This window comes from Rattus rattus, chromosome 1, assembly GCF_011064425.1.
Source record: "Rattus rattus isolate New Zealand chromosome 1, Rrattus_CSIRO_v1, whole genome shotgun sequence".
Lineage (NCBI taxonomy): Eukaryota > Metazoa > Chordata > Mammalia > Rodentia > Muridae > Rattus > Rattus rattus.
Genome location: NC_046154.1, coordinates 31044829 through 31060357, shown reverse-complemented (window position 1 = coordinate 31060357; position 15529 = coordinate 31044829). Strand labels below are relative to the sequence as shown.

The 15529-nt window shown below is 50.8% G+C and overlaps 1 protein-coding gene across 2 annotated transcripts in view; it reads left to right on the top strand.

Annotated features, from left to right (window-relative positions):
• The window catches only part of Dlgap3 (DLG associated protein 3), a 42357-nt gene extending 26828 nt beyond the window's left edge, over positions 1-15529 (top strand). Inside the window, exons 8-11 of one of the 2 annotated variants that reach the window (XM_032897620.1) lie at positions 11977-12461; positions 13473-13564; positions 13924-14034; positions 14661-15529. In XM_032897620.1, the coding sequence (XP_032753511.1) occupies positions 11977-12461; positions 13473-13564; positions 13924-14034; positions 14661-14879 (907 nt within the window). In that variant the 3' untranslated portion in view covers positions 14880-15529. Of the gene's footprint in view, positions 1-11976; positions 12462-13472; positions 13565-13890; positions 14035-14660 lie in introns of both variants that reach the window. The other variant, XM_032897612.1, reaches the window with a different exon arrangement.

Genomic DNA, 15529 nt, shown 5'->3' with positions numbered 1-15529 from the left:
CAGAGAGGTCCACCTGCCTCTGCCGCCTAAATCCCGAGATTAAAGGTGTGCACCACCACCCATAATTTCTATTTTAACTCATGCATCATTTAGAGTAAGTCTGCTGTCTTTTTATTTTCTGAATGTATTTTTTAGAGGGAGGGAACATATATTCTCATTATCAATTTCTGAGTTTGCTACATGTGTCCATAGTATGTGTTCTGTCTGACTTTCATTCTTTAGATTGTTTCCTTTTAAATATTTAATTTTTAAGTTTTATCTTTTATGTATATGGGTGTACTGCCCACATGTATGTCTGCGCACCACATACCTGCATTGCCTGTGGAGGCCAGAAGAGGCCGTTTGAACCCAGGGGACTGGAGTTACAGATGGATATGAACTGCCTTGTGGGTGCTGGGAATTGAATCTGGGTCCTCTGGATGAGCAGCCAGTACTCTTCAGTGCTGAGCCATCTCTCCAGCCCAGTTTTTTAGATTATTGAGACGGTCTTCTTCACGCATACATGCATATAGTAGATGTATCTTTTTGTATACATTAGATATCTTATACATGATTAGACTTAAAAATTGTAACTTTCAGGTGCTTATCTTCCATTTTCTTGATACGTTTAATTCACAAGTTCAGGCAGAGAAGTGTGTAAAAATTTCTCCCGCAGGCTGGGCCATCAGGAGTCAAGGCCAGACAGACCTGTGTGAGTTGGAGGCCAACTTGGTTTACATAGCTGGATCTAGACCATGCAGCACCTACAGTGTGACCCTGTCTCAAAAAGAAGGAAAGAAAAACAGATTCACACAAGTACTCCAGGAATTTGAAGCTAGCCTAGAAAAGATAGTGAGACCCCCTTGTTTTTGTTTTTTAAAGAAGCAGGTGGAATTCTGTGAGTTTGAGGCCAGCCTAGACTTCATAGCAAGTACCAGGCCATCCAGGATAATACAGGGAAACACTGTCTCAAAATACAATGTACAAATACAGTCGACAATATTTACCCTCAGTTTTTTTCTAGTAACACACTTAGTCAGTGGTCCCCTGTAGACATAAACAGCCTTGGGATGCTTTATTTCGTGGAGGTTTTCTTGGAGGGGGCTGTTCTGAGACAGGGCTAATCTCGAACGCGTGGTGATCCTCCTGGATCAGCCTCCGGTCTGCTGGGATTGTAGGCACGCCTACCACACCCTCTTACTTCCCTCTTCTTAGCCTGCGTGTGTGCTTATGTAGCATTTTGATTACACCTCTTCAAAGGGCCGTGCTAATCAGCCGCTCTGTGCTTTGTGGTCTAATCGTGTAGATTTACAAACATGTCTGAGTGACTTGTGCGCTCAGTCTGTTACTGCCCACTCCTTCCTCGGGCGCCCCATTTCTTCCTCTCTGGGGTAACTACTTGAGCGTTCGATCCATTTGGAAATGAATATCTCAGCTTGAAGTTTCTGTGCTTCGCTGATAGAACACACTGGAACCCCACATCCCCATACAAAACAGCTTTCATGTTCTGGTTTCCCAGCATCCTCCTTCCAGGCCGCCTTCCAGAAACATCAGCACCAGATTCTCCTTAGTCTGCATTTATAAACAAAGCTGACCTCTTTGGCTGTTGGCTTTACACAGGAAATCTCCTTCCAACTCCCCGTGGTGCATAGGTTTGGGGTTTCTCCTTTCTGCCTCCCTTCCAGCCTTTAGCATATGTCTGGCTCGATCCTCCTGTGGTTTACTTGGCTTCGAAATCCACTTACTACTCGGGTTTTAAGTCTGCTTTGTGTTTCTGGAGCCTGAAGCTGTCTCCCATTTTCAAGCCTGGTACGGGAGCAGGAACGCTGTTCCGATTTTTATCTTCTCCAGCTCTTCTAGGTGACGGGGTGTGGGAGGGCGCTTCCTCCATTCTTTCCCCTGTACAGATCAGTCATTTCCACGAGGCTGATAGCAGCCAACCCAGGGAGAGGTGGATCAAACAGAGAAGCAGGTTGAAGGAAAAGGGAAGCCGGCCAGCCGGCCCGGGCAAGGCAGACTGACAGGGAATGTGATGAGGTCTTGGTGCTGAGGGTGGGGGAGGGGAGGTGATGAAGAACTGACTCTCAGGGACAGGTGATCACACTGGGAATTTAGAGGGAGTGACAGGTGGGGACAGGGTAAATCTGGCCCATCTCTCTGGCCAGCCTTCTTTGCTTGTCTGCCGAAGGCGTCCTTTCTTACACACTCTCACAGCTCTTGCCATCCCGTCTGTCCTTGTCCTTTAATTCTGACTCACCACACACCACGCCCCAACTCCTACCTAGAGGTGAGCTGTGAAGTCCAGTAGCCTTGCTAGGCAAACTTCCAGGTCTCCCTCTATCCACGGTCATACTAATTTTTAAATCTAATTGGGGGTTTCTACCTCTGCCTTTGATCATTCAGTTCTCCGATAAAAACCACAAAACTTTTATATTTATAATAAGCCCTAATCAGCACTAGGGCTGGGCAGATATCTACCCTCTATGCTATTATGGTTACTTCCCTGCCAATAATCCCAAGATATGACTTGCCATATTCTGTCTGAGCCTCTCTTACTCAGACTGGCTAGCCCTCATGGCCAAGTCTCAAGATCGTTTACCTCACGAGTATTCTCTCCTCTCCACCTTCTCTCTTTCCCTTCCCAGCCCTCCTCAGATCCCCAGCCTGGGAACTGAAACCCCACCTACCTCTCTAGGACCCCGCTATAGGTTGATGGCATCTCTATTCAACCAATAGTTTTACATTAAGGAGCAAGGTCACTTAGCATCATTTGGTGTACTTGAGGCTTCTCTCCTCTCTGGCAGCAATTAGCCCTTGGGGGCCAATATTCACCATTAGAATACGTAGTAACAGAGCAAACTTCAACAGCTGCCACCCACTTTTCTGTGCTTTGGTTTTAAAAACTGCTGGGCATCGTCAGCGAGAGGATGCCTGCTATCAAATCTCACAGCCCGAGTCCAGTCCCTGGAACCCACGACGGAAGGAGAGGACCAACTGCCGAAAGCTCTCCCATGATCTCCATTCTGCAACTGGGGCATGCACCCATGCACAGAGCAAACAAACAAATATGAAAATGGTGCTTGTCAGTGCGCCCATATTAGCTCCTTGGGTGGGCTTCCAGTGTACTGCCCCTTCTTTCTGAGGCTTGTCTGTGGATGCTTTCAGTGCCCGTCATCAGTGAGACTGAAGCCTCCAGTTCCTTCTCTTCTCTCCCTCATCCCCGCTTACCTGCTTTCTCGGTCCTCCTTACCCTCGTCAAGTACTGCGTAGGTACCAGGCTACTGAGGTGAACCAAGCGAGACTGACCCCACCCCCACCCCCACCCCCACCTTTTGAAGCTTAGCCTCAGGGTCATCTGAGACTCATAAAAAACAGAATTAGACATTCCTACTGCACATGTTTTTCCCAGCCCCAGCCCCTGGACTACAATTAATAAAAAAAAAAAAAAAAAAAGGACAGTATATGCAGAAAAGCTATTCTGGGGACCCATGGGACCAAAGAAAAGGTGATTTTGTTGTTTTTGGTTTTGATATTTAGGAAGATGGTGTCCTATAGCCCAGGACTCAAAATTCTATATCCCAGCGCTAGGGAGAGCAAAGGCAGGTGGATCTTTTCTACTTTAAGACCGATATAGCATTGTACCTTGCCTCCTCCTCCTCCTCCTCCTCCTCTTCCTCCTCCTCCTCTTCCTCCTCCTCTTCTTCCTCCTCTTCCTCCTCCTCCTCTTCCTCCTTCTCCTGGTTCTTCAAGACAGGGTTTTTCTATATAGCCCTGGCTGTCCTGGAACTCACTTTGTAGACCAGGCTGGCCTCGAACTCACAGAGATCTGCCTACATCTACCTGTGCTGGGACTAAAGGTGTGTACCCCCATGGCTGCCCAGCTTGGGATCTTTATCTTTAATCTCTCCTACTCTTTCTTGTTCCCTTGTCTTTCTTTTTTTAAATCCCTTCTACACCCCCTGTCTCTCTGCTCTCTGTCTCTGTCTCTCTCTGTCTCTGTCTCTCTGCCTCTCTCTCTCTCTCTGTCTCTCTCTCTGTCACACACACACACACACACACACACACACACACACACACACACACACAAATCTAGATTCTGCATCTGAGAAAACCAGGGCTATTTTGTGAGTCTGACTTATTTGGCTTAACACAATGATGTCCCTCGCCTGTAAATGTCACAATTTCACTCTTCTTCATGGCTGTCCAGAGAGGTTGTTAACTGACCCTGTGGCGTCTAAGTCTGTCTTGCTGGATCCTGGCTTGAAGTCTTGGCTGCTCTCTCAGAGATGAACTGCTTCTCCAGAGATCGGGTGCACTGACACGTCCCTATTCCCCCTCCCCTGCCCACTCCTCTCCCACCCCCGCCATCATGCTGCCAAACACTTCTGGCAAAACCCTTGCTAGTTTGTGGGTACTGCATGTTCTCTGAGTACTATGTCTCTTGGGGTAATCCAATTTCTGCCCAGAGAGCCACAGAAGGGACAACTCCCTGAAGTAGCCATGATAACGATTTCCAGGCTTCAGTTTCACTTGAGTGGAAAACCAGAAGCCAGTTCCTACCTGGTGTTTACATCTGCTGAAGACCACAGCCATGACTATCAAGTCCAAAACCAAATGGGGATGTAAGTTCTGGACCTCGAGCCCTTGAAAATTCATCTTATTGTTTTAGGCTTAGGTTTGGGCATGAGTGATAGAAAACCCGTGAAAGAGAAGAGACTTAAATATGGCAGAAGTTGCTTTCTTGCTTGCTGAGGTATCCAAAGGGCTGGGTGGTGTTCCACAGGGTCAGAGCCCAGGCTGTTTCTGTCATACTCCTTTCTCCACATGGTGGCTCATGTTCTAAAATGGTTGCTTGAGGTCTAGTCATTGAGTCTACATTATAGTCATCAGGGAGGAAGAAGGGACAACAAAAAAGGTTATAACCTTCCCCTTTTCATGTGTGTGTGTGTGTGTGTGTGTGTGTGTGTGTGTGTGTGCAGCTTGTGAGAGTTGGTTCTCAGAGACGGAGCTCCTATGGTTGGGCTTGGTGCAGATTCCTTCACCCACCGAGCCATCCTGCTGCCCTATACCCTACTTTTTAAATCATTTTCATTATTATGGCCTTGCGCATGCTTAGGCAAAGTTCTCTCCCGCTGAACTGCATGCCCAGCCTCACACTTTGTTTCAAAGAACACTTTCCGGAAGTTGTACACAATAGTTCTGCTTACATCCCATGGGCTAGAACTTTGCTGCACCGTGAAAGCTATAAGGGAGATTGGGGAATGAATTATTATCCCAAGTGGCCACCTGTCCAGCTTAAAATCATGGGATTCTTTTACCGAGGGAGAAAGGGAGAATGGATGTTGGGGATAATTAGTACTCCCCACACCCTAGCAGCCAACCAACCCATCAGCCACGCAGCCAAGAGTGATGTTTGAGGAACTGCTCTATTTAGCGAGAGAGACGGATATGCAAATAACGGACTCTGTGCCACGTGATGGGGAAGATAAAGGAGATTTTGTTCCGAGTGCTGCAGGAGAACAGATGGAAATGATCAACGGCAATCAGAATAATTAATGACTACAATGCCCGAGCTGGGGCCCGCAGCGCTACACTGGGCTATTGTGTTCGGCCAGCTCCTTTTCTCCGTGGCAGCGAGAGCCACAAACTTCCCTACATCTCCACAATAGCTCGCACAATGGTGGGCCAGGTGCTGGCCCTTCTTCCCATACATTATCTCCCAGCACCCTGGAGCTGGTGCAGTTGTCATTCCCACTTAGAAGACGACAGGCTCCAGCCTCCCAGCTGGCTTTGGAGCCAGGCAGTCTGGCTCTCGAGCACCCAGATTTAACCCCTCCGGTCTGATGACAGCCCCCCAAGACCCAAAAGCTCACTCTCCTTCCTCTCCTGACTCCCACAAATCCCCAGCAGGTGCCCTCCCCACGCACTTCATTGTGATGACCCAGACCATCTTCCAGGACCCGCGTCCAACCTCCGCACTAACTCCTACCTTGCTTGGACTTCTCTCTTCTTAGTCATCAGCTCTGCCTCAGTGGTCAGGCAACTGATTACTGACCTCTTCCTAAGTACAGGGTAGCCTGGGGTGGGGTGCAGTGACCTGAGGTGACCTGTGCATGGACTGGGTCACTGTCCCATCTCAGGAAATCACTTTGCCTGTTAAGGGAAGTTTTTCACATCTGTGAATAGGGATGGTGCTGACACCCTGGTGCTGGGCCTGATTGTGAGGACACAGAATGTTTAGTCAAGTTAGGCAAAGTTCCCTCCCACTGAACTACTCATTAATTTAGCACATACTAAGTGCTCAGAAAATGTTATCATATCCCCCACTTGGACTGTTTCTCTTCTCTGATTCATTCAATTTATCATTACCCACTGTGTTTGTTTCCCATCTCTGCCATGATAGGTGATGATAAAATTATATATGTATATACAATTTACATATAATTTAATATATAATATAATTTATATTATATCTATAATGTCTATAATATTATATCTATATCTATCCTACACTTCTGGGGCTCAGAAGTTGTTCCTAAATTTACCTGGGCTAACATCAAAGTGTTAACAAGACAATGTCTCTTCTAGAGGTTCAAGAAAGAAGCCATTTTGTGGCTTCTTCCTGTTTATTCTACTCTTTATTTTTGTGATATCGGAGATTGAACCCAGAACTTCACGCATGGGTGCGTGAGTGTGTACCTGTGTGCGTAGCAACTAGTCTTCCCCCCAGCTGTATACAAGTCTTTTGTTTATCTCCTTCCTGTGTTTTTCTTTCTCCATCTCCTTCCCGGCCTCCCTCTCTTATTTAAAAGGACCCATGTGAGTAATTTGGACACATCTGGCACGTTTCTCTTCCTTCGTTGCTGTTATAAAGTGTCTCTTAAAGCAACTTAAGGAAAGAAGGTTTCTCTGTGATTAGGGGACATGGTCCTTTAAGGTGGGGAAGGCAGACAGCAGGAGCCTGGGGCCTCTGGTCGCATTGCATCCACAGTCAAGAAGCCAAGAAATGACTGCCCAGAATAACAGGGTGCCAATAGGCTTTCAGTTTGCCTAGGGTGCTTCTGTTCCCCCTCAGTGAACTGTCTCCAGAAGCACTCTCACGGACACGCCCAGAGGTGCTTCCTGAGTGATTCTCAAACCCAGACGGTTGACTAGTAAGACGAGTCATCGAATCTGGATAATCTAAGATAGTCAGCTCAGATGGAGCCTGAACTTGGGCAAGTCCACAAAGCTCCCTTTGCCATGGAAGGTAGCATTCCTACCGGGGATTAAGAAAGGGACCTCTTGGAGCCGGAAAGATAGCTCAGTGGTTAAGAACTCTAGCTGCAGGGCTGGAGAGATGGCTCAGCGGTTAAGAGCACTGACTGCTCTTCCAAAGGTCCTGAGTTCAATTCCCAGCAACCACATGGTGGCTCACAACCATATGTAATGGGATCCGATGCCCTCTTCTGGTGTGTACTTACAGACATAAAGTAAATAAATAAACCTTAAAAAAGAAAAAAAAAGCACTAGCTGCTCTTCCAGAGAACCCAGGTACAAGTCCCAGCACCTACGTGGAAGCTCAAAACAGTCTGCAACTCCAGGGGTTCCAACATCCCCACACAGACATGCGTGCAGGCAAACACTGACGCACATAAGATAGAAGAAGAAGAAGAAGAAATGGAAAAAGAAAGGAACCTCATTGGGTGCCATTATCTCACCGATCCCCCCAAGTTTCCCCACCTGTTCAGGGTATAACTTTGGAGAGCTTCTCAGACACCATCATAGACATGAGCTTGTTTTATAACTAGTTTCCCCCATCTCCTGACAGCCAGTGCAGCCCACACTGGCTCCCACATCCCACCAAACCTGCTCTGGCTGTGGGCAGCAGGAGCAGAGCCTTGGCCAACCTTCATTCTCGATCAGGTTTAGTTGGGCCTTCTCGAGGCCTTCTTCCCCTCTGTCTGCCTTTATGTACTCCTCCTGGCTTAATGGTTTGGTTTTTTGTTTTTTGTTTTTTAATTGTTTGATCTGTGTGTATGTATGCACACAGATATGCACATGCATGTGCACTTGTGTGCACCACAAAATGTCAGAGGACAACTTGAAGGAGCTGATTCTCTCCTTACACTCGGTGGGACCTGGGGCGTGAACTCAGGTTGCATGGCTTAGCGGCAAGCACTTTCACCTACTGAGTCAACTCAACTTCTCCTGGCTCAGCCCCTTCCCCATCCTCCCTGGTTGCATTCTTGCTATGTCTTCACCTACTTGTGAAACGTCCAGGTTTCCTTGGGGTTTTAGATCCTTGATGCAGTACTCTTTTTTAAATTATGATCTTGCCCCACGCTAATGCCTAGTTCACAAGGTTGGCTGACAGGAGTCACTGTCCTGTCCTGTGCACTTAGGACTTTTGGCTGGGAATGATACTTGAGGGCAGTGCTTCAAAAAGCCCAGTAGCTTCTCAGCTCCCTCAGCCTTCCTCAGGGTATATGGGTTGAGATGGTTTCCCAAGGAGGGCGACTTAGACCCATAAAGCCTAGTGCACTTGGTGTTTCTGTCCTAGAGAGTGTGGAATCTGATGAGTGGAACCCTTCCAGGACTTCACAGAGGTCAGATGAAGGCGTCAGACCAGTGGAGCCCAAGAGCCCAGTGTGTTTAATGGGGAGTGACCTTACAGAGGCAACTTCAAGGAGGAACACTTTACTTTGGGTTGAAGTTTCAAGGAGTGCAGGCTGTCACTGGGGGCAGGCACAATGACATGAGTTTATGGCCTGTTCATTTATTGCCGATCAGGAAGCAGAGAGCCCAGGCCTGTATCAGAAGTAGAATAGATAGCCCTCAAGGGCCCCCGCACAGTGACCCATTTCTGCTACTTAGGTTCCAGGTCTCAGAGCTTCCACAACCTCCCAAACACTGTCAACAGCTGGGGACCAATTGTTCAAACGTAAGGGCCTGTGGGGTTGTGTGGGACTCAAAGCTTTCAGCAGGAGCTAAGTCCTGGTGACACACACCTTTAGTCCCAGCACTGTGGAGGCAGGTGATCTCTGAGGCCAGCCTGGTCTACAGAGTGAGTTCCAGGACAGCCAGAGCTACACAGAGAAATCCTGTCTCAGAAACTAAAAACAAACAAACAAACAAACAAAAAAAACCAACCAAAACCAGGGCCAGAGAGATGGCTCAGTGGTTAAGAGCACTGACTGCTCTTCCAGAGGTCCAGAGTTCAATTCCCAGCAACCACATGGTGGCTCACAACCATCTGTAATAGAATCCGATGCCCTCTTTTGATGTGTCTGAAGACAGTGACAGTGTACTCACATACATAAAATAAACAAATCTTTTTTTTTTTCTTTTTTCTTTTTTTCGGAGCTGGGGACCGAACCCAGGGCCTTGGGCTTGGTAGGCAAGCGCTCTACTACTGAGCTAAATCCCCAACAAATAAATCTTTAAAAAACAAAACAAACCAACCAAACAAACAAAACTTACAGCAGGGAAAACACATTGGGATGCTGCCTCTTCAGAAATGTAGTTGTTGGGAAAACATATCACGAGTCCTGATGTTTGCAAATGCTGGAGCTTGGAAGGAGCTCCAGGGCCAACTGGAGTTCAAAAAGCACAAATATTCACAGGGAACCGAGGTACGTACTGAGAGTGTAGTTAGACATATGTGGCTGTCACCAGAAAGAGAGACTAATTAATCAAAATAGTGGGTGGGGTTGTTTTAAATGCAGGAAGATGCTGAGGGGCTACAGAACTGACGAGTGACCTTGAGGGCAGACGGGGGACTCACAGACCAAGAGGGGCTTAAGCAGAGAGCGGCCGTGGAGCCAGAATGAAAAAGGCCATGTCAGGCAGGGGAACAGCATACTCAAAGAAGTTGGTGGTCAGGATGTAATCTATTTAGGGATCAAAGGAGAACACAGAGAAGAGGCTGACGATGTGAGTGCATCCAGAGTAAAGGCTTCAGGTCGAGGCTTGCACAGAGTTTGAGCTTTCCCTTGCTGGCAGTGGGGAGGCATGGTAAGGGTTTTGAGCAGGGGAATGACCTAGGAGAGCTTACCATTAGGAATCATTGCTGGCCTCCAGATTTTAGCACACACAAGATATTTAGACAGGAAGTACATCGGCATCTATTGTGCCATTCCTATGGGATATTAAACCACATTCCCACGGTTTTATATGTGTGAATGTGGCACTTGTTCTGTATATGTATTTATACATTTAAAATCAGACTATTTGTTGTTGTTTGAGGCAGGGTCTCACTATAAAGTCCTGGCTGGCCTGGAACTCGCAGAGATCTGCCTGCCTCTGCCTCCTGAGTCGTTGGGATTAAAGGTGTGTGCACCACCACTTGGGGCTATTTGACTGTATTTTACATGCAACTTCACACATATTAGATGGCCTGGATAGAAAAACGTCCCTAAGGCACAGTGACAAAGCTAGCATTAGAGCTCAGGTGTGCTCCCTGGTCCAGGGTTCTTCCTTCCCCTTCACTATACTGAATGTATGCAGAGATGTCTGATAGGAGGTGGCTGGGCCAGTAGTGAACATGGATGGTGCCCAGGGCAGATACCAAGGTGAAGGGCATGTGGGAAGCAATGAAAATATGGTTTTTTTTTTCCCTTTCTCTGGGTGGGGGCGGGGACACAGGGCTCGTTGGAGACTGCACATGAGCGCATCTCTCTTTCCCTGAGTCCTGCAGCATCCTTCTGGGTCTGGTTTCTATGGCAACAGGCTCCCAGCAGGCAGCCTGCCAGGCAGCTGGAAGGAGGCAGGCAGGCAGGCTTGGAGAGAAGGCCTGGGCCACAGGAGGAAGGTTGAAGTTGTAGGGGTTGGGGTGGGGGAGGTTGGGAGAGTCTCCTGGGAAGCTGGACAAGCCCCTGGAGATGTCCCATAGGACCCTGTTCTCTTTTGACCACGAGGAGGCGGAGGTAGATAAAGACCCATGGGCCTTTCCTTTGAGGTTTTTGAATTCCCAGACTATTTCAACTTCTGTTCATCTTTGCCCTGCGCACCCCCACCTACCTCCTACTTCTTAAAGGATTGTCTGGCCCCCACCTTATGCTTCATGGGGCGCATTGACTTCTTTGCAGAAAAGAGCCCCTACTCTGAACTCAGAGTGGGAAAAATGAACAAGGCCAATTGACTTTCTGTTTTGCATAGGATTTGCATATAATTAACTTAAAGACAAGAAATGTTCAGGCCCTGTGTCATTCCTGCCAACGACTTAATTCAACTCCACTGCTTCTGGCAGACTGTCTGGCCAGGCTCTGGGCTGAGCCGTCGGGGTCCCCAGGGGTGAAGTCTTCCGTGCTGTACACCCCCCTCCATTCCAAGCTGCTCCCAGGCATTCTTCTTCCTTTAGCTGGTGCTGCTGAGAGCGCAGCCCTGGGCCAAACCCTTGGCTCTGCCACTCTGAAGCTGGATGACCTGGGACCCCCTTAAGCCCCACTTACTCACATCTCTGTAGGCCTAGGAAGCACCGTACAGCCAGTGTAAACCCAGATTTTCTAGAATACTCTATGGTAAGCTGGGTGTGGTGAGTCAACACCAGTACTCGGGAAGTTGAGGCAGGAGGATTGCTGTGTGAGTGAAGCCTGGGGATCCGTTGTGAGTTCCAGGTCAACCTGGGTACACAGTAAGACCTTGTTTCAAAACAGCAAAATTCCAAAGAAAAGAAATAGCAAAAAGTTTCGGAATGCCTTGGTCAAGAGCTGCCATCCCAGGGCCCCAAAGCTGGCTTCTGTAGGTCCGTGTCTGCTTTGCCTGGAGTCTAGTACAGGTAGTTAACTATCTTGACTGTCATTGGCTGTTTAGTGTCAGTTATACTAGGTATATTGGGTACCTACCAGCTTCAAGGATTAATTGATTTTGAGTGTATGGATTGGTGGCCACCGGTTTGTAGGTCCCTCATCGCAATGGCCTTCTTTTTTTTTTTTTTTTGGAGTGGAGTTTGGGGGGGGGGTGGTGACCTGGGGTGACCTGAGCAGAAGCAGAAAAGACAGGCATCTCCCTCCACAGGCGGGCGAGGTTCAAGCGCTCCAACAGCGTGACAGCCGGTGTGCAGGCAGACCTGGAACTGGAGGGCCTGGCTGGCCTGGCCACTGTGGCCACAGAAGACAAGGCCCTGCAGTTCGGACGCTCCTTCCAGAGGCACGCCTCTGAGCCCCAGCCCGGACCCCGGGCCCCCACCTACTCAGTCTTCCGCACGGTCCACACGCAGGGCCAGTGGGCCTACCGCGAGGGCTACCCACTGCCGTATGAGCCGCCGGCCACCGATGGGTCGCCTGGCCCTACCCCTGTCCCCGCCCCCGGCCCCGGGTCCGGCCGCCGTGATTCCTGGATGGAGCGGGGTTCGCGTAGCCTCCCCGACTCAGGCCGCACGTCCCCCTGCCCACGGGATGGCGAGTGGTTCATCAAGATGCTGCGGGCAGAGGTAGAGAAACTGGAACACTGGTGCCAGCAGATGGAGCGGGAGGCGGAGGACTATGAGCTGCCCGAGGAGAGTGAGTCCGCTGCCATTCACAAAGGGGAGAGGGGCACCGGCCTCCTGTGCTGGCGTGCCGAGCACGGGGTATGGTGAGGGTGGTCCTGGCTGCAAATGCACCAGCGGGCCCCTCCCTTCTCGCTTGGGCTAGTCTCTCCCTTGGTTCAGTGCTTAACCAACTTAAGGTTCCTACTGGGAACAGAGCATGCTAGGAGCCCCTGAAAGAGGACCTCTTTAGAAGCCAAGGCTAGGACCCAGGAGGATCAAGACCAGGCAAGATGCTGGATTTTCTAGTAGGTGGCTGCCAGTCTAAATCACTAACTCCACGGGGAACAATCTGTTCAGATCTTGAACAAGTGTACGAATCCAGTGCAAGCTTGACAGTGAGGCTGGGACCACATGACAGACATTCTGATGTGAGCTAAGATGGGCTCTCCCAGGGGATGCTGGGATTCCTCAGTGAAAGAGGAATTCAGAGGAGGCCGTTCAAGTGAGAACAAGCTTGAGGAAGAAATGGAGGGTCGGCATGGACGAAAGCCCTGTCACAAATGGTACATACCCCTTCCCCGTGAGGCCACTCTGAGGGGAGCCATAGGCTTCCCATAGAACCCCTAAATCGATGGGTTGGTAACCAGGAAGACCAGCTTCAAGTCCCTGAGATGAATTAACAATCTTTAACAAACCAAGGAGGCATGCACTGATTAGTGACCAAACATGGCCAATGAAGGACCGTTGAGCTGGTGCTCTGGCCAAGGCTGGAGGGCTAGACAGGGGGACACAGGTGGAAGGCCTTCTTCCTACAGAAGACCCAGCACTTGGTAAATGTAGGTTGGGTAATGGAAGGGACTCCATTGAGAATGAAAGTCTTCTCAGGGTATCTGGATAGGAGCTGTTGTCAACAAGATGGGAAAGGGGCTGGAGGAAATGAGCCAGTACACTAGCCAGGAGGTGAGCATCTCAACTTCCTGGGGGCTCAGCAAAGAGGGATCTTACCCCCTCCCCCAACCCCTTGAGTTCTTCTGTTCTTTAGTCTTAGAGAAGATTCGAAGCGCCGTGGGCAGCACACAACTTCTCCTGTCTCAGAAGGTCCAGCAGTTCTTCAGGCTGTGTCAGCAAAGCTTGGTGAGTGTCTGTGAGGGGAGAGCGGGGTGTGTCTATCCGACAGGTGACCCAGCGTGACTTAGAGAGAGAGGACCAGGTCTGTGGACTTGGAGGGGTGGATTATGTGTAGCCAGATGTGACGTGTTTGGAGTACTGGGCCTTGAGGTTGGGCCCATTGTGCCCAGGCTGGAGAGACCTGGGCATTTTATCGTCCCTGTCCCCTACTCCTCAACCCATCCCCCTAGGCTGAGCTTCCTAACATTGAGACTAAGCATGACTTTCCCCGAGCCTGCCTGGGGTCAGACCTCCCTGACTGGCTGCCTCCCCTGTGTGTCCCACCACGGCAGGACCCCACTGCGTTCCCTGTGCCCACCTTCCAGGACCTGGCCGGTTTCTGGGACCTCCTGCAGCTCTCCATTGAGGACGTAACCCTCAAGTTCCTGGAGCTACAACAACTCAAGGCCAACAGCTGGAAACTCCTGGAGCCTAAGGTGTGTTTGTGGTCCCCGGTAGGCCAGGAAGCCACACTCTGTAATGTCCTTCTCAGAAAGGTGGGTGTGTGGGTGTGGAGAAGTCATAGGGAAACAGACGCGCAGCTATTAGATGTTGTATCTAATAGCTTTAGATACAACAGCCATGTTCCTGTGCTTGGTCCAGCTGTTCACACTGCTGCACAGTGGCCACCTCTGGCCAGCTGCAGTGTGGGGAGTAGAGCTAGGTGTTTTTAGGTGATGTTCAGCCTTCTACTGGCTAGACTTAGGTCTGAGATGAGCGGTGCAGGTGAGACTGGGCAGGCCCCTGGAATCCTTGGCAATGCTCCCCACAACCCCTCAGCCTGGATGTAGGCGCTAGCTGTTGAAAACGTCTCCACCAGGGGGCGCTCGAGTCCGTCCTTATTTGGAGACCCGTACCCGGGCTTTGACCGCCTTTGACCTTGTGGAAACACGTGCGCCTGCAGCCTCTGGTCCCCGGCGTTAGTGGCCAGATCTAGGCGCTGTCCCGTTGGGAGACACACGAATTCCATCCCTTGGGGGAACTTGCATGGGGGTGGCGGGGAGCGAGTAGGGATGCTGCGGTGGTCCCCACGGCCCAGCTCATCTCTGCGCTCCCCCGACAGGAGGAGAAGAAGGTCCCTCCGCCGATACCAAAGAAGCCCTCGCGGGGGCGGGGCGTGCCGGTGAAGGAGCGCTCCCTGGACTCGGTGGACCGGCAGCGGCAGGAAGCGCGCAAGCGGCTCCTGGCGGCCAAGCGCGCCGCCTCGTTCCGCCACAGTTCGGCTACTGAGAGCGCGGACAGCATCGAGATCTACATCCCCGAGGCCCAGACCAGGCTGTGACCCGCCCGGGCCGCCCAGCCCGACCCGGGCCCGCGGTTTTCTACCCGTACTGTACACCCAGCGTCGAGGTCACTGTGAACGCGGGCTGCTCCGTGCGCCCGCCCTGCCGGCACCGCACGCCCCGGCTCCTGCCCGCCGCGCTTTCGTGGGTTTTTTACCTTCCTGATCCCACGCAAAGGCGCCCGGGCTAGACTGGGGGTCGTGCCTCTCCGCCCTGCGCCCCTCACTTGGAACTCCCATCTTCCTGGTCCGACGCTTTGACCCCCACCTTTTCCCCCCATGGGCACCATCTCTGCCATTATTTTACCCCTCCACGGGCCAGGCCGGGCCGGGTCCCCCATCTGGGCTCTGCGTCCCCCCCACACCCCGCGGGGCTGGGCTTCGTGGGGATCAAGCTTCGTGGCTTTTTATGAAGAATCCCGAACCCCGCCTAGGAGCCCACCCCACCTTCCCAGGGCTCCACCCTCAGCCCTCTGCCCACAGGGCCCAGGGACCACAGTGGCTGGACCAATCCAGGACCAGGGCGCCTGGGCCTCTCTCCTTTCCCACATCTGGGGAGGGGAGACAGGGGCTTTCCCTCACCACACCTGTGGCTGTTCCCACATCCCTTTGAGTATCCCAGGAAAAATAAAACGCAGAACTGCACCGGA